This window comes from Argiope bruennichi, chromosome 5 (genome assembly GCF_947563725.1).
Source record: "Argiope bruennichi chromosome 5, qqArgBrue1.1, whole genome shotgun sequence".
Classification (NCBI taxonomy): domain Eukaryota; kingdom Metazoa; phylum Arthropoda; class Arachnida; order Araneae; family Araneidae; genus Argiope; species Argiope bruennichi.
In genome coordinates, this window is record NC_079155.1 from 30,520,172 (window position 1) to 30,540,137 (window position 19,966).

At 32.1% G+C, this 19,966-nt stretch overlaps 1 protein-coding gene across 1 annotated transcript in view; it reads left to right on the plus strand.

The window, feature by feature from the left end:
• LOC129969667 (potassium voltage-gated channel subfamily H member 1-like) overlaps nucleotides 1-19,966 on the plus strand; it is a 431,779-nt gene that overhangs the window by 311,085 nt on the left and 100,728 nt on the right. Inside the window, exons 6-9 of the mRNA XM_056084324.1 lie at nucleotides 5,860-5,921; nucleotides 8,733-8,821; nucleotides 17,531-17,636; nucleotides 19,400-19,554. Of these exons, the coding sequence (XP_055940299.1) occupies nucleotides 5,860-5,921; nucleotides 8,733-8,821; nucleotides 17,531-17,636; nucleotides 19,400-19,554 (412 nt within the window). The remainder of the gene's footprint in view (nucleotides 1-5,859; nucleotides 5,922-8,732; nucleotides 8,822-17,530; nucleotides 17,637-19,399; nucleotides 19,555-19,966) is intronic.

A 19,966-nucleotide genomic window follows, 5' to 3' on the forward strand; every position in this document is an offset into this window, starting at 1 on the left:
TGGTATTCTGCTTTGTATCAAAATTGCAGAGTTGTGCTAGATTTTGGACCTGCCGGTTTATGGGGTGTACAAAGGGTGTATTAGATTAACTTTATTTTATGGACGAAGCTCAACGCAAAGTATCCATTTAATGGAACTATATGAGGAAGTTGAGAGAAGAAACTCCCTCCAAATTTATAACAGAATGTTCACATTAAATTATTGAAATCATCAATCGATCATTTAAAAAGTCTAATTCAAAACTAAAGGGTGTCTTAAAATTTTCGCAAGATTTGAATTTGCCTCTATTCGTGCCATTAAGTGTTGGCAACCCTATTAAAAAACCATTTGACAGCTGATAGTTGAGGATTAGTAAAACTGGTGCGTTACACAATAAAACAGCGTGTTAACGTAAAATTTGAATTAAATAAAATACACAGTTTTTTCCTTTGAATTGTTATGTTTTTATTGAATCGTGAAGTACACAAGATAGGGTTATGTATAGAATAACACACAGGCAAACGGCCACCACGGCTTTACTGGCACATACGCACTCTTTTGTCGAAATTTTCCATGACCATTTTCCTTAAATGTGGTTGAATTTTGTTGATGCACCGTTGAATTTCCTCCTTTAATGCACGCCTGCTTGTAGACCTGTTGGCATAGACCTTTGACTTCAAATAACCCCATAAAACAAAATCCAACGTTGTTAAATCACTCGATCTAGGGGGCCAACGCTCAAATTTTCAAAAAGTGGCAACCAGATTTTCACTATTTTTGAAATATTGTTCAACAGGGAAAACAAGTTGTTCTATCGTGTGACGCTTCATTTTTACTAACCCTAAGCTGACAGCTGTCAAATTGTCTTTTTAATAGAGTTGCCAACTCCTTACTGTACGAATGGGGGTAAATTCAAATCTTGCATTCATTTTGGAACACCCTTTATAAAGGCATTTTTATATGATATTCTTTTTACACATTTTAATTTGCCACAAAAAGTTCGGTTTAAATTTTTAAAAATCCTCTCCTTCAATCAAAAAAATTGTTTCCCTCTCTATCAAATAATTTTCGCCTGAGTTCACATTCTCAATCGAACATAAATATCTCAAAATACTTCAAATTAAATATCCCCTTAGGTCCAGAGCAGAAAAAAAGATTCGAAATATTCATGAATTCCAGTATTCTACAAAAGAAGAAAAGAAAGTTTTAAACCGTACTTTGTTTCCAAGCAAACTTTCCTCTCCAAAAAGCAGATCTTCTTCGGTAAACAGGCACTAAAGATTCTCCAGCGTGAAACTATAAATAACTCTTTGTTTAAATCCTCCTTCGCGTATCTTAATATTGACGGGTGTGCATTTTGTTCCAAGAAAGGTTATTAGTTCACCGGCGCGGAGAATAAAATGAAGCAGTTATAGAAGACAGCCTTTGAGATATTTATGGCATGTTCTGCTGTGTGTTCGATGACTCCACAGGGAGCGTTTTCCCATTCCAGAAAATGTGTTCTTCATAAATTTGAATAGCAGAGATTAATAATTACAAGCACATAAAAGCATGACGTCATTCCGGTAAAAATGAAGTTTACAAGATATGTCATAATTTCCTCTGAAGTTTTGGAAAGGTATAATCTATATATATTCTAGCATAGAAATCGGCTTTATTACTTACTGTTGAATGGCATCAGTCAAATGTAAATAAACTATCGTGCGAAAGTTCCAGATAACTACATTAAACGATTTTATAATTGCACTTAATTAAAGAATTTTCTTAACTAATTAATGTAATTATAAAATATTATTAAAAATGTTTGGTAAATGTTTCCAAAAGCTTTCTGTCACCGAACCCTTCATTCAGTCTGAGTAATATAAATAAATGAGTAACGTAAAGTAATGTAAATAAAATCAAATTCTGGTGTAAATCAAAAATCTTAACCCTTTATTGCATGATTTTTTTGTGTGAAATAAATCAGGATGATATAATTCATGCTCTTGATTAAAGGGAAAATGTTTTAAAAAATCCTAGTATAAATATGTAATACAAAATAATTAACAAATAGCATGAGGGAAATATCCATTATCATGCAACTTTGTAGTGTTGCTTCAAACGGGACGTTAATATAACTAAACTAAACTAAACTAAATCTCAGTACAAAATTTTCAATCTCCCTCGCTATGAGATGCACCGTTAAAGCCGTTATACAATATATGGCCATTATTTTATACATTTTATATAATAATTTTATGCAATATGTTATTTTTTAAAATAACTGAATTATTTACATTAATAGCAACATTTACATATTTTAATTTGCCCGAACAGTAATTTTTTGAAAGCTTATTCCAATCTTATTAAATGGCAAGGGGACATTTTGACAAATGCAATCAGTATTAATAATTTAACAACCAGATAAGTGGGAATTCTGGGCAAAAAAACTGGTCGCTAAAGGCGACTCGTGAAATTTAAATCTAAGATAGCTTCTACAAAGAAATCTGATATCGTATGCCATCTAAGAGGCAATGGGAAAAAATGAGAAATATCACCAGATCGACAGACAGTCTACACCTTCCTCGATTTGCCTTAAAATTTGATAGGTGTCTACACTATAGGTCTTAAATCTGTATACCGCATTTCATCCATCTAGCTCTCTTTGTTTTATAGTTATTGTTTTATATTCGAAGAGCTCGACAGACCTCTGAATATAGTTTGCTTAAAATTTTATAGAAATCTACAGATTTGCCGTAAAGGTCGTATACCAAATGTTAATCATCGAACTCTAAGTGTTTTTGAATTATCTTTGTCACAGACAGACGAAAATAAATTTTCTAAAAATGTGTTTTTCGAAATCGGGGAAATCTAAAACATGGAGATTCGACAGATTCTCAATTTGGAATTTTTTGACTATTACAATAATTTATTTATACTTTATATAGGAAAAAGTAAAAAGTAATTTTTGAACCTCAGGATAATGCCAAGGCCATTTTTGTGAGATAATTGTTTTGGAAGATAATTTTCTTAGGCAAGTCGTAACTATTACCTGTTGGCGTAATAATTACTTTCTGTTTGAAACATATTTCTTGATTTCTTTTATATTTTTTACCTCTGAATGAATGTACTTTTTAGTGACCTGAAAAATCGTCTACAGAACATTTCTTATAATATTTTGCAGCTACTTTAGAAGAAGTTATAAAAAAACTTTTCGCTAGCTGAAAAGAAGGTTTTTATTTCCCGACTGTATAAAAAAATAGAGGCATTTTAATTTAAATACCATTTTCTTTTATCAAAATGCTCCTCCATTTCGCTCATTATTACAGTTGGATGGCCTAAAATTGCAGTAGTGTAACGTCAGTTTCTTTGTTTTCCAAGAACTGACGTAAAAAAAGGAACTTATTAATTGGAAATAATATGTAATGATGTAATGTAATCATTTTAGAGATCCATTGGATCTAAATTCAGTATAAGAATGAAATTGAAACTGATCATTGATATATAATTTTAAAATTAACTTTATTTGGATAAGAACGGGGATGACTCATAATATTGTAACTTAAATACGCTCATTTGTCAGAATCTTTTTATTATATTTCTGAAATGTTGTGGATATAAAATATTTTTTCAGGCTCTATATATGCAACAGTTATTAAAAGTTTTGCAAAAAATACAATACTTTTAGAGTTTTATTTTAGACACGTAACCAACTGGCGGAGTGGGTGGTAAATGAAAAGAAAGATGCCTCGAGTATCAGTCTTAGAGAACATCATGAATGCAAAATATCTGAACGTTTCTGTAACTGTTAAAATAAAATAAGATATAGAATCGAAAAAATAAAACCGTGACTCTCGTGCCATTTACTTTTGTTAAGCAAATAAGATGATTTTGGATGGAAAAAAAATTATTTCAGCGCTTAACCCTATGTAAAAAATATAAAGTGCTTACAAAATATATAAAAAAATATAAAGCGCTTAACCCAACTAAAACCCCTTGCTCTACATATAATACCTTAATTCTTTAAAAGATCATTTTTTCTAGTCATGATATATTAAAATATTTTTAGGATTGAGATTAGCTTAAAACAAGTGATTCATTTGCTTATTATATAAATTTAATTTGATTAATTAATGTGGTTAATTAATAATTAAGACACTACATTTTTTGTGAGATAAGGAATTGAAGCTTATTATTATGTAAATTTCTGTCTTATTGAAAAATTTGCCGGAACTTATGTCAACCTACGTAACTTCATATAATGACTAAAGAATTTAGAGGGAAATATACTTCTCATGGCTTTAGAAAGGGATGTGAAAGTATACATTCATGAAGAGTGAATAGTGTGGCGGATTGGAATGAGCGAGGATAGAACCTGGAACCTTGTGGTTCGCAGTCTAGTAACATAACCACAATACAAAAGCAATTGCTCGTGCAGCGTAGCTGTTAACTGGCTTATAAGTTTTCACCACAGACTCTCATTCCGGTGAGTCGGAGGTGAGACGAACGATATGGCTGTTGAGTGTTGATGTTTTAGCTGTTGATTCTAATGCGCCTGTCCCATTTGAGTAGCTCCAAGCGTTATGACGAGTGTGTGTGGTTGCTGCTGCTGTTGCTGCGTCAAGTGAATCTGACGACTTTCGTTTGCTGTGAGTAGATGGCGCCACAACAGCTGTACGAAGGTTGAAGGTTCATCGCCGAGGTTAATAATGTGGCGAATTGGGAATGAGCGAGGATAGAACCTGGGACCTTGTGGTTCGCAGCCCATTAACAGGACCACAATACAAAAGAAATTGCTCGGGTAGCGTAGCTGTTAACTGGCTTATAAGCTTTCCCCACAATAGAATTAAAAACACTTGAGAACCATAGGTTTAAAATTTAATAATTAAAGTTTCTTCTTAAAATCTATTTTTACTTTCTTGTGTACGAAGTATACAGAGGAAAAAGCATTGTAATCGTCAAAAAATTCGACCCTCGAAATTTTGATGAATCTTTACGTTTCAGACCTCACGGAGTCCGGAAAACGCATTCTTAGAATTATGTCTGTCCGTCTGTGAGCAGGATATCTCAAAAATATTTCAAACTAAATGTATGAAATTCTGTATGCTGTCTTGGCATCAAATCTGTAGCTTTCTACTGAAATTTGAACGATATCCTTTCTTGGAAAGTATGCCTGATTATCCTAACACAATTAACACAATAACTGCAAAACATCAAAAGCTAGATCAATAAAATGTGATGTACAGATTTAACTTCTGTAGTGTAGATCCGTTATCAAATTTTGAAGCAAATCAATCGAGGATTTTACCATCTGTCGGTCTCTATTTTTTGCATGCATCTAAACGCAATAACTCAAAAATGCAATTTTTTCCATAAATGAAATTTAGTAGGACGATTTAGTGTTAAAAGTGTAAAACTTTGTCGAATTTGAATCAAGATCTATAAAGGGTTTGATAGTCTGTTAGTTTATATAACAACGCGATAACAATACATTGAATGAGTGGAATTTTGATAAGCAATCTTGTTAATAAGTTATTACTTCTGTGCCAACTTTTAATTTCAATTCATTGAAAGAAATGCGTTCCAAAAGGATTATACGGGGGGGGGGGGTTACTGCAGTAGGAAGTACAAACCTTCTATGCGTAAAACTCTTAATATAAAAAAAACCTGAGCCCTTGTGGCCTACCTTATTCAACATTCATTTACTGCCTTATTCTAGAAGAGAAGCGTAAGGCCCTTAATGAAGAATATGCGAGAACATTTCGAGGAGACCATTCTAGTTTTTAATTAAACAAACCATTCTTTTTTTAACCAAACGTTAGTTGACACCCATGATTAGATTTTGACAAATAATAGCTGAATAAAATTATTCCTTTAAATATTTTTATTCCATTTTTTTAGGTCAAGTGGGCAATGTCATTACAAATAGAAATGCCAGTCGTTTGGAATTCGAACGCTTATTGGTAAGTATTGATACTCTGCTCATATATTTTTCATTCTCTTTTTACGTGTCAAACGATCACCAATCATTTTAAGCAAAAAAAATTAACCTAGAACATTTACTTTTGTCGTTGTAAATGAAGCCAGTGAAAAAAAAACTTAAAGAAACAAACAATCTTTTATTGCGATGCTTTTAAAATTTACGATATCATAAAAAGTGTAGTTTTCTTAAAATATTATAGTTTCGTAATGACGAGGGTATTGAAAGTGATAGCGTTTTACCACAATAAAATTTATCTTCATGGCTTCATTTATTTTTTTCCCTCACTTCGAAAAAATATTTTTTAAGACTCGAAACATAAATTATATAGCAGCAACATTCGCATGCTACGGAAACTAGGTCAGTCCAAATCCATGGGTTCCCTTTTCCCCAGCATTAAATAGTATCTTCCTCGACTGGAACACATAAATATACTGCGCAATTCAAAATTATGGTTGAAATTTTTTTGGTCTGTAATTTCTGAAGCGGAAAAAACACACTAAAATCAAACTGCTCGTGCGGCGTGTGAAATGTTACAGAAATTATTTTTATTTTAGTACTTTCTAGACTGTGTAACGTCCATCTTCAACGCAATTGCTGCTTTACCAAAAGTAATTTTTACACAAAATGATGTCCATCATTAAAAAGTAGAATTTTTTTTTCCATTTCTTGGAATCAAAAATCATTGTTTGGTTGATATTTCCTGATATCCGATACATCCTTTAAAAAAAGAGAGAGAGAGAGAAAATAGCCTAAATTAGATATTAAAGTCGTCGACTTTTAAACTCTGCAGAATATTACAAGCATTATTAAAATATTTTAAGTGATTTCGTTAAATTTAAAATTACGAAATTAAATCCAGTGAGTATTTTCACATGGTAATATTTTCTTTCCGTAAGGTGCTTTTTTTTTTTTTTTTTTTTTTTTTTGGAAAATAGAACAAACTAGTAAAAGCAGTTCATGCTAAATTTTAAAGCTGACGATTTCGGGTAGAATAACTTACACTGAAAAACCAAAATATTAGGAACACCAATTACTCAAACTTCGTCTCATTATATAATAGTTATAAATTATATCACATTATAAAGCGGATTCAGGATTAAAAAAATATCAGGAAATTTGTGCAACGGCAGTGTCCCTCTGTCAGAAGCCCAATGGAAACGGTGCAATTTACAAGTTCAAGGAGAAAATAACACATCTGAGTTACTTTGAATATGGAATATCTAATGCACTTTGAAGAATAGTTACTTTGAACATGGAATGCTTATTGGAACTAGAATTGCAGTTATTTGAAACATGGCAGGCTTATTGGAACTGGAAGAAGAGCTACTTTGAACAAGGCATGCTTATTGGAACTGGAAGAGCTATTTTGAACATGGCATGCTTCTTGGAACTGGAAGAGCTACTTTGAACAAGGCATGCTTGTTGGAACTGGAAGAGCTATTTTGAACATGGCATGCTTCTTGGAACTGGAATTGCATTTATTTTGAACATGGCATGCTTCTTGGAACTGGAATTGCATTTATTTTGAACATGGCATGCTTCTTGGAACTGGAATTGCATTTATTTTGAACATGGCATGCTTCTTGGAACTGGAATTGCATTTATTTTGAACATGGCATGCTTATGGAAAACAAGTTACTTTGAACAGGACATAGTTATTGTAACTGAAAGAAGAGTTACTTTGAACATGGCATGGTTATTGAAACTGGGAGAGAAGTTACTTAGAAAACGTGTTGGAGCTCGGAGAGTCGATTCTAATTTTATTGAAGAGCATTTGGATAAAGAGTGGCCCGACCTTATACTTCCCTTCAAGTTACAATAATGAAAGTGTGGTTGTATTAGTCACACTTACAAAAGAGGATGGTGCATAGGTCAGTGATGGCTAGTTTTTAACTGACCACAGTCACTCATATTATCACCGGGGTGACTTGGGAAATTAATGGGAGAGAGGGCCTGAATTACATAAAGAATTGACATTTTAGACCATTTCATTGACAGCATGAACTTGACCATTTCATGACAAGAAATTGATATTAAAAATTCATCCCTAAAAAATTCAAAATCTAAATTTTTACATAGTTTTCGCTCGTATCAGCCATATTTTAATATTTTAAATAAAATTTTAAATATTATAATAAATATTAAAAGAATATTTATTAAAATATTTCAATAAAATAAATATAATATTTTAAATAAATTACTGAGGCAAAAGCAGACATTGCTTTGATACTGTAAATATCAGTGTTTTAGGGAATTTTAGACCATTTCATTGACAGCATGAACTTGACCATTTCATGACAAGAAAAATGAATGAATCAATGGCCAGCCCAAATATCTATAAAGAATTTTTTATATATATTATTAATGTGTCAATAAATATTTTACTAAATTTGAATAACAGAACAAGGGACTATATAAAATTTTTGACTAAATTTTTTTCAGCATCATATTTACTGTCTAAAAATTAAAAACAATAATAATTCTTTGACATTTAACTCTTGCACTACCATTTTTATTTTTGTTGTTTTGGGTGTTTCTTTAAATCTGAGCCTCTTTCCAGCAAGACAGAACCTATCTGGCTCTGCTGAAGCTAGTAATCATACTTGATCACATTCCTATAATGAGATGAAAGAAATTTAAAGAGTAATATTTTTTTCCTTTTTATAATTACTTCAATAGATATCCTTTGTAATGCCATAATGAATTTTCAAAGTATGTTACAATGGATCTTATAGCAAAGTTTTGAAATGAAAGTAGTCGGTTATTTTCTAACGGAAGTACATTATTTCAGGATGGCGCCAAGTTGTACATGCGGCACCATAAAGTACCGAAAGGGATGCAGCGGAGAGTTCAAAGGTGGTACGACTATTCTTGGTCGAGGTAAATAAACATCTTCCTCTAATCACTATCTTTAACGGGAGAAGTTCAAAAATAAACAATAGATTAATCTGTTAACATCCAAAACTCGACTTTCCACGTGCCAGTTATTATTTTTTCCCCTTTTTTTCTGACTTTTTTGCGTGATTTTTTTTATTCCAACGAAGATTGTAATTTTAAGAAAATATATATCAAGATTTCTTTTCTGTGTTTATTTGTTTTATTTTAAAATGTCAATTTCATTTTTTTTTTCTGCTTAAAATCTTCACCTCCCACCGCCATGATATTAGCAAATTGTAACATAAACTTTGAAAGAATTTGAATGACTTCTTCTATACGAAATAAATGAAAAGAAAATGTTGTAATCGTTAAAAAATTCGATCTCGACATTTTGATTCATTTTCATGGTTCAGACTTCTCTAAAATCCAAGAAAGTTATTTTTGGAATTATTTCTGTCTGCGTGTGTCTCTATCTGAACTCAAGAATTCGAAATTCTTTTAAGCTATACGAAAGAAATTTGGTCTCTACTGTTTATAGAAAATTCATAGATTTCGTTTAAATTTTGGTCACATCAAAATTGTGTGTCAAAATGCAAGTAAACATAATTGAAAAAATATCTAGATCGAGGCAATTTAGCACAGTTTTATTATCAGAAAATCTTCATTTTCGCTAGAAAGTTTATGGAACAAAAGAGCTTTTTATAATACATCATCCAAAAAAATGAATCATAAACTTAATTAATTTCCTAATGGATAATGGAGAATTATTCAAATTAGATTAACCTTATCAATTTTTCCTTGCAACATCTTAATACATCTCGCATTTTATTTATAATATATCCTTAAACCTCCTCAAGTACCTTATTTTTATAATTCCTTTATTTTTTCATTCATACTGTACATTATCGTGTTCATTCATCCATTTTGAAAATATTTCATTCCAGTTGTTTTTATCATTTTTTATTATATGTATTCTTATTTTGTCTTTTGTATGTTTCTTTCCAAGTGATTGCAGTGTAATTTTTCTTTTTCTTTTTCTTTTTTTTTGTAATAAAGTCCACTTACATCTATACCATACTAGAAAGGGATCAAATGAGCTCTAGAAACGAAGTTGTGCTGTGGTGTTAAGTGCTATTTAAAGAATAGATTTGCATCAATATTTAAATCAAATTCGTCTACAGGTTGACCTCTTTCAGTCTATGTATTAAATTGTATATTTAATCAAGAACTTGAAAAGGCAATGAATTTAATTAATAAATTTTGGTTTGCGTTCTTGTTACTTAAATTATAGATCAATACCATATTTTGCCATTCCAATCAATCAAAAAAGGGGTGATCAAAATACATACTCGGTTTTATTCAATATTCTACAGAGCATAAATTTTCAAGCAGGATTCTTATCATTCTGTGCGAGAGTTCGGAATTACGGAGTGGGGAGACTGCACTTGCACTACACTTGCACTTTCACCCAAACATGAAATGCTGCCTTTACCTTTGCTGTTTGGCATGTACTTTCAAGCTAATCTACATGATTGCTTGAGTTAATACTTTCCTACTCTACATAATCTATCTCTAAAACTATCCTTATCTATTTCCTACTCACAACGGGAAATGAGGATGAAAAGCTTCCAGCATGGTGGTTGGTGCTCGCCAAACAAAAATGGTGTGGGGTCAGCTACCTTCAAACGAAGACGGGACGTGCTTCCCATTGGAAAGATTGTACCGTCACCAGTGATGTCCCTTAAGAGTCAACCTTAATTCTCGCCAATGGTGTCGCTGCGGTCCGGGCAGTCAGATTTAATCCGTATGCCTTAGTGAGGGGTCGGAGTAGTCAAGTTTGTAGTTAATTATTTCCTATCTATTAGTATCTTCCATCTCATTCTTTATTAAAATATATATTTTTCCATATGTATGTATATCATTCATTCATACAATTTTCTTTTTACATTCCCAAGAAATAAAGGGTACCCCTCAGATAGTAATTTAAAAATATTTCTCAAAATTTAACCATCAGGTAAATAAATTTCTAAAAAAATTTAAACTGTTGAATAACTTATTACTTTCTCGTAGTATAAAGAAATCATAGTAATCATCGAAAAAATTCAAACTCGAGATTTTGACGAATATTCTCGTTTTAGACCCTTCTGAGTTCGAAAAACACATTTTTAGAAAATGTCCGTCCATCAATCTGTGACAAAGATAACTCAGAAATGATATGAATCAGACGGCCGAAATTTGGTGTACGGTCTTTACATGTAATTTGCAGATTTCTATCAAATCTTGAATAAAATGTATTCAGAGGAACTTCATCTATCCGGCTGTTTGAAAGTAAGTAAAAGTTATAATTACAAAACGAAGAGAGCTAGATAGATAATATTCGGCACATAGATTTAACATCTACAGTAGTAGACACGGTCAAATTTTAAGTCATATCCAATAACGGGTTGTATATCGGTGTGTGGGACCGCGATAGCTTGGTTGGTAGGGAGTTGGATTCGCGTCCCTTGGGTTGCGAGTTCGAACCGAACGGCCGAAGACTCTCCATGTGTGTGGTGGCTGGCGCACGTTTAAATCTGTCGTGGTCACAAAGTCCTCCATGTAGAGAGTAATACCACTGGGGGTACTAATCAGGGGTGATCGCTCCCTGATTCATGTCTAAATTACGATCTGTGGATGAGTGAATGAAATGCATGAATGAAGTCCGCCCAATAAAAAGGGTTGTGACGTGTGTGTAGCTAAGTCGGACTCTTGGCCCTAGATGGCGCTACTGAAAAAAATAAGAGACGTACTCTTGGCTTAAAATCACTGACTTCTAAAGTCAGTGGGCTTGTCTATGAGAATTGCCATTAGAAACAACAATATATCGGTCTGTACTTTCAAAAACATGTAAAGCTATATTTCAAAAACGCATTGGCTTAAATATATGAAATTGGGTTTATATTTTAACTACAAGTGTAATTATGTGCCAATATCTTTGTTTCAATCGGTTGAGAAAAGCATGTCTAAACACAAATTCGATTTTGGGATTCTATTAACGGCTTGCCAGTGATTAATCACCAAAAAACGCGCCAAGGATGATATTGCAGATTCAGTATAATTGCTAAATTCACGTCAAAAGTTGAGATATCGTAACTATTGTACGCCAATGTCATTGAAGGCAATCTCTGGCATCATAAGTTTATTAGAGAGTATATGCGAGAAAGTTTTGGGTAGAAAATTCCCAATAGTTTCAAAAGCAAATTATTTTTGCATATGAGTTTATAGGAATCTTGAACACAAAAATTAATTCTTTCAAATACGCATTTTAATAAACAATAAAAACTTATATTTAATGTACACTTATGCTTAAATGTATAAAATATTTATATGTTGTATTCATATGTATACTACTTATAAGTATACGTATATGTTTTAAGTATATATATAGGTGTGTTATATAAATATACTAAATATACATATGTTATGTTAAATGTTAAATATATTCTTAAATGTATTAAAGTATATGTTATACTTAAATATTAAATATACTTAAGAATCTCATAGAAATACGTATATTTTAGAATAGAAATATGCATATTTAAGAATAGAAATATAAATATTTAGCAATTTCAGTCGCCATTTTTCATTTCTGTTGCTTTAATCACAAGAAACTTTCCAGTCCAACTAACTAAAAAATAAATTAAGGCTTTATTGATAAAACAATCATTTACAAAAACTGTAAAAAAAATTGTTTCACTGTATTTAACTGTAAATTTTTATTAAACACAAATTTTTGTATAGAACTGAAATAAATTTCCTACTTATAACCTGAAATAATACTTAATTTTTTCCTTTTTTTACTCAACCAAAATTGTTTACATTTATAAAGAAAACTTTATCGTTTTAACAAACACTGAGTACCAAATTCTCACAACAAATGCAAGGAAATAAATGTATGATGACCGAAATTCTTTTAATTAAGTAAATTATTCCAAAGAATACATAAATGTAACGTAAAATGAGAGAATTAATAACATTTCTCCTTTTGAGCGGCATTGCAGAAACTTTCTCTTGCAGAAACAATTAGAGAATTGTTTCCAGAATTGCAACGAACAGCGAGAAAAATGAAATTTACCTCAAATAAGCCCCCATGCTTTAGTAATTAGTTATGTATATACGAGTAGGGTTTACGTTTGAAAATATTATTTCATAATGAATGATGTAATTGCGGAAATATTTAAATTCTCAGAATATATTTTACTTGCTGACGATTTGAAATGATGTGGGTTCACACTACTCTGGCTGTTACTTTGTTGCAAAGTGAATTATAAATACATTAAGTACAATAAGTATGTTTAAGTGCATTAAGTCGAAAAATAACATCATTAGTTTTACTCGAAGATCTCTACCTTAGAATCACTTTTAACAAATTAATAATTTATATTTTACTCTCAATTTCTAATCTTGATCTTTCAAAATATATTTATAACGTAAATTCAATAACTTATCACACGTAAAATTGAAGTATTTTCTAATAATTAAATGTCTTTGAAGGTTCTGTATTTCATTTTTGTTCTCGCAATCTTGAATACTATAATCTCATTCAGGGCCGTGGTGGCCTTTTGGTAAGGTCTCGGCTTAGGAGCCGTAGGGTTTCAGGATCGAGACGCCATTCCACCGAAGAACCGACGTGTAAGGGGGGATCTGTTGCACGATAAATCCGTCAGGACCAAACGTCCTCCCTTTGGTGTGGTGTGGTGTGGTGTGGTATGGTGTAGAGAGGGGGTGACAGCTCAGGTGTCGTCCTCGTCATCTGACCGAGGTTCAAAAGGACGAGGTCCGTCTCAAAATAGCCCTAGTGTTACTTTAAACGAGACGTTAATATAGCTAGCTAGCTAACTAACTAACTAACTATAATCTCATTCAGGATTCTTACTATAAAAATAAAATCGAAATTCCATATTAAGTTGAAATTAAACTTATTTGTATTAGAAAAAGGAGGGGGGGTTGATTTCGTCACAACCTTCTCGCATTCTCTCTTATAAACTTGTCATGCAAGAAAACGCCTTACATTAATTTATCATACAATAGCTACGAAATATTAACTTTGGCGTGAATGTTGCATTTCTATTAAATCTATCGTGCCATCCTTGGCGAGTTATTTGGCGATTAATAAATGGCATGCGGTTACTAATATCCGAAACTCGCATTGTTTTAGACACATTTTACTCAAACGATTGAGAAAAAAATTTGACTCAAAATGGCATTTGAAGTCAGAAAAATCGCTTACGGAATTTCATATGTTTAAATCGTTCCGTTTTTGATTTATCGCATTTACATGTTTTTGAAAATACAGACCGATAGGCATCCAACCCGTTGTTGGTTTTGGCTCAAAAGTTCACAGGTGTCGACAATACAAGTATTGAATCTGATCGACAGACAGCCAACCCGTTGTTGGTTTTGGCTCAAAAGTTGACAGGTGTCGACAATATAAGTATTGAATCTGATCGACAGGCAACCAACCAGTTGTTGGTTTTGGCTCTAAGGTTGACAGGAGTCGACATATAAATATTAAATCTGTTACCAAATCTTATCTATCTAGTTCTCTTCGTTTTGTAGATAACTTGTGAACTTATATTCGAACATCCGGGGAGACAGAATTCTTTGCAAATTTAGAATGAAGACTGTGTGAAAAATTTCAACCGTCTAACTCAAAGCGTTTTCGAGTTGCCCTTGTCACAGTCAGTCAGACGCATACTTTCCATAAATATGTTTACCGAACTCAAGGTGATCTAAAGCGTGGAGATTTTTTAAGATCTTGTGTTTGAATGTTTTGACGGTTACGTACTTTATTTACTTATATACGTACTTTATACTACCTCTGTGGTGGTAGCTTCATAAGCCAGTTAACAGCGTCCGGACAAGAGGGATCACTTTTGTCTAGTGGTTATGTTACGTGGCTACGGACCCTAAAGTCACGGGTTCGGTTTTTGGAAATGCAATTTCCACATTGGTGACAAGGACCACGCAACCCTCGTGCAGCTGTCGTGGCGCCATCTACCCGCAACAAAAAAGCAACCAACGCAAACTGACTTTACGCTGCAAAACGTAGTTGGACAGACATGACTAACTTAATTGGCTTATGAAGCTAACACCACATGTCTACGGGAAAGTAACATTGGAGTTTAAAATAGTGTAAAAGGGCTTTCGTGCAATAATAGAATTGAATTTATTCAGGATAATAATACATAAAAGTGTTGAGTAATATAAAAATATTTTCTTTTGTAATTAAAAATCTAATCAAACGTTTGAAATAAAACGCCTCTTTTAGTGAGCACCTACTACTAAAGAAGTAAATATACACAAACTCTGGTACTTCTAGATGTTACAGGGGCCGCAGTGACCTGGTGGTAAGAACTCGATTTCGGAACCGAATGCTTTCAGATTCGAGACTCAATTCCACCGAAAAACCGTCGTTTAAGCGTGTCTGGTGCACATTATATTTGTCTGGGCCAAACCGAGGCCGTGCGCGAAAAAGATAAACAAAAGTAGCTATGCAGGAGGCCGAAAGGTTGAATTCGTGACGTCACAGTCGAAAGCCTCTGCTTAGCCTCTGTTGGTGATGTAGGAAACGCTATTCCTATGCAGAAACTAACTATTTCGTCTTTCGATAGAAATTTTTCTATCTTTTTTTTACGGATTCAAACTAACCTCGGAATGAATAGCCAATAAAAACTAAGAATTCATAAAACCTCTTTAATTAAACATTTATTTTCTTGCGGATTAAGAAGACCTTTGAAATGAATAGGGGATTTGTATCTTTAAATCCATAAGTTTCCTTTCAAATCAAATCGCATTTACAGAAACACAACAGAAGTACAAAGTTTTTGGCATTTACTTACTACTGAATGAATTTTTAACATCGACGATTAATTAAAATAAATATTTGAAAAAAAATAGTACAAGTAAAATAAAAAACTTTTAAAGAGGCTTTGACACAAATTTCAATTGCAAGAAATGAATTTTGATAGATGATCCACCCATTGTTTAGAGAAAAAGTACCAGAAACCAAAAAACATTTTTTTTTTCATATTCATAAAATAGCATATGCAAAAAAACTGATATTTCATTAAAAAATCAATTTTAAAAAGATTAATTCAAAGCAAGAAATTCTGATGATGGATAATCCAGTGTTTTGAGAAAAAATATACAAAAACAATAAATTATTTAATTTTATTTACATAAATTTCTAATTAAATTGTTAGAAACAGCTTTCCACATCACCCTGGGGGTACTGTTTCTAGATGCACTACCCCTTTTCAGAAATATTAAGCGAAGGTGGGTTCCCCAGTAGGTCTATTTCCTTCGTTTGCTAAAAGATTAATATCCTAAAGTTTATCCTACTAAGAAAAAGTTGACAGTTTTCTTTTCATATTTTTAGCTCTAAGCTGGTCATTCTTAATAATGGGGCACAGGTTCTACAAAAAATGTAAGATTAAAGCTAACTAAAATTAAAAAAGCTAAATTAGCATTAAGTTCAAGGATCTCGACAAATTTAAATTATTACCTGTAATAAAAATAATATAGGAAATATTTCATTAAACTATTTCAAATTAAAATTCGTCATTCTGTATGTTTAAAAAATAACTGCGTTTCTGAATAATTTTCTAGCGATTTCCTCTAAAAACCTATTATTTTCTTTTGTCCACAATTGAATTTAAAAAATTATGTATACTTTACATAAAGAGAAAAAGTCCGTTAATTTTCAGCCGAACAATTTCGTTTTGCTTGGCCCGCACAAGCGAGTTGATTTTTTCCGTACTTTAGGCTTAGCCGATCTCGGAGAGTAACATTAATTTCTAACCATTATGAAATGCTTACATTTAAAAGAAGCTATTGAAATTTCTAAGCTTTAGAAGAACCTAAGAAATGCTTACATTACATAATTAAATAAACGATAATGTAGAGGTAATATAATCAACAATTAAAGCATCAAATTAGACTTGTCACCACGTGAGTAAATACAAGAACAACTTTATATGTAAAAATATTGCAATCAAAGTTAACTCTAAAATATAACTAGATTATATTTTTGTATGGAACTAACTTAAATTTAAAAAACTTACTTTAGAATGAGTTAATCCAAGAATGCACCGGAATTTCGATATGTATTTCTTTAAATCAAGCGCGCATTCCAATCGCAAGCACTCAAACGAAGGCTTTACGCTGTGACGTCACAGCAGCCAAATTTCTCATGTTAATGGCCTCCTCTAGGTAGCGCTCTTGTCTTTTTCGCGCACGGCCTCGGCCAAACGCCCTCCCACTAGTGTGGTGTGGAGAAGAATTTACCAGCTCAGGTGTCGTCCTCGTCATTTACCATCGTCAAAATTACAATGTCTGTTCCAAAATAGTCCTAGTTTTGCTTTTAAAAAAACGGGATGCTAATATACTAAAACAAAAAAAAAATCTAGATTTTACAGTCTATCCCATAAGCCAAAGACGGTATTTTCATATCGCATGCCGCATTAAAGAATAATATGCTGTTAATTTATTCATTAACCCTTATCTCAAGGTAAATGAGCATTGATAGTACAACTACCTCACATTTCAGTATTCTTTAGAAATGCTGCGGAGAAAGATGGTACATGTGAAGCAATAATGAAAAGATGGATAATTTTTTGTTAGCTATTTATTTATTGAAAAACGGAAGTATTTATTGAGTTTTTTTTCCAGAGGTCGGATGCAAGGAGGCGGCGACATTCATTCGGCCCTGGGCATTTTACCGGATAAACTGAAAACAGAATTAGCCATCCATGTCAATTTGAAGACACTGAAAAAGGTATGTGAACTCTTCCAAAATCATAAACAACCTTTATAATAAAATTCAGAAAAAATATTACCTTTTATGGTATATCAAGAGTAATAAACTATGCATTTCTTATTTTATCCAAATTTACCTGCATGTGCAGGTAGGCATTTAATTAAAAAAATCCTGAATTTTCTTTTTCTTTTCACTGCAGTATACCCCAGAGCTTGGAACCTCTAGGATTCGCTGTCAATTGAATGCGTATAAGTGGAAAAATATATTGAAAAAAGACATATTAATTGTTACATTACATACATACACTATATATCAATACAAGGCTCAATACAACTACGAAAAAAGCGTGTGACAAAAGCTGCTTTTGAAAATCTCATACAATGACTTATCACAGATTAGCTAATGAAAACTGTAATGGAAAGTCTCATGCACAATGGCATAATGCTTAAGAAGCAAAAAAAATATTATTTGTAGGACCCTTAAGATGTAAATATTTAATAACATTTAAAATTTTGACTCTTCACAATGAAATTTCGCTATCCATAATGCTCACGAACAATAAAATCAAAACTGAAATAAATGGGGATCCACAAACAGAAAAAAATTGCAATGCCAGATAAGAAATAAAAATTATGTTTGAAAGAAAATAAAGGGTGTCCCAACATTAATCAAGATTTGAATTTGTCATCATTGAAACTTTTTTTCATCATTCGTACAGTTAAATGTTGGCAACTCTATTAAAAAACTATTTAACAGCTTAGGAATAGCAAAATTGGATCATTACATGATAGAACAACGTGTTTTCATTGTTGAACAATATTTCAAAAATAATGAAAGTCTGGCGGCCACAGTTCGAAATTTTGAAGTGATGAGAAATTTTCTACATGAAGCATTTAAATTTTGTAACTTGTAAACATAATAATTAAAAAATAATTATTCCAAACCAAAATACATTTATTGATTTCAAGTAAAATATGTGTTTAATAACTTTAGTTCTGATGTCCTTTGTTTATCTTTGTTATCATAAAAAGAACCGAAATAATTTTCCTCACTCTCTACAGATGACGTCATGAAATACTCAAAGCATTTCTAATTGGTTTCGGCTGCAATTAATTGCAATATTCTTCTCTCGAACTGTCTAGCATGGTGAAAAGGCGGGGAACAAAATATTTCATAAACATGAGCTCGATGATTTTAATACTTTGTTGATGTAATAAATCCGAAAAGATCATAAGAATTTTCTAAAAGCAATAAAAGATTAAAGCTTTAGTTAAATTAATTCTTATTTTAATTTTCTATAAAATTTGTCGAAACTTTTTTACAGATTTAAAATGAAACACTTTTTTAAAGTTCCTTGAAATTTAAATTTTGCAGTTTTTGCTATACATTAAAAACAGTTACGTAACTAATGATTTTATTATGTACGAACACGATGTTGTTTTGGTTAGGAGTTTTTGAACCCACAAAATGCACGGGTAGAAAACTGGGGATTTATCGTTTTTGAAGCATCAATTTTCCGCTTTTAGGGTTATTAGAAAATGATAAGTAGGGTTGTGACATTTGGCGACTTATTTCCAATAAAAAGTTACAACTTGGCGCGAATGTCCGCCATGTACCAGATTCTCCTCTCTGGCCAATAAAGAGCAGGGTTGTAAGAAATTAAATAATGTTTTATCTTTTTTCTTCCTAAGCATCATAAAATGAAGAATGCATTGTATAAGCTTTTATATTTGCATTTTTTACAATCCGTTGTAATATATCCCCTGATGGCGTCTTCACAGGTGAGCATCTTTAAGGAGTGCCAGCCTGAATTCCTTCACGATTTAGTTTTGAAAATGAAGGCCTACATCTTCACCCCGGGCGACCTCGTGTGCAGGAAGGGCGAGGTAGCCAGAGAAATGTTCATTATAGCAGATGGAATCCTACAAGTTATCAAGTGAGTCACTGCAATCTGCTTTGATGAATCATGAACTCCGAATCATCATAATTTTCTAAATACCGAATCAATGAATTATTTTTCTTATATCTTAACATGAACTATTACTTATTAGATTTGCAATCAAATCAGATACATTAGACAGTGTCTTCAATACAAAATTTGCCAAGAAGGATTGACAAAATTTTAATTACAACATTGCTCATACCTCTGCTTATCATGAATTTATCTGTTTAACGATTATCACTGTCAAGAAAAGGAATGAAATATTAATGAATTACTTTAATGAAATACTTCTGTTATATTTTACAAGCAGTTTCGATGACGAAATATACACAATCTAATGAATTAAGTAAAACGAATAAAACTTCAATTAAAAATTTAAATTGATCTAAAAAAATAATCAACGTGA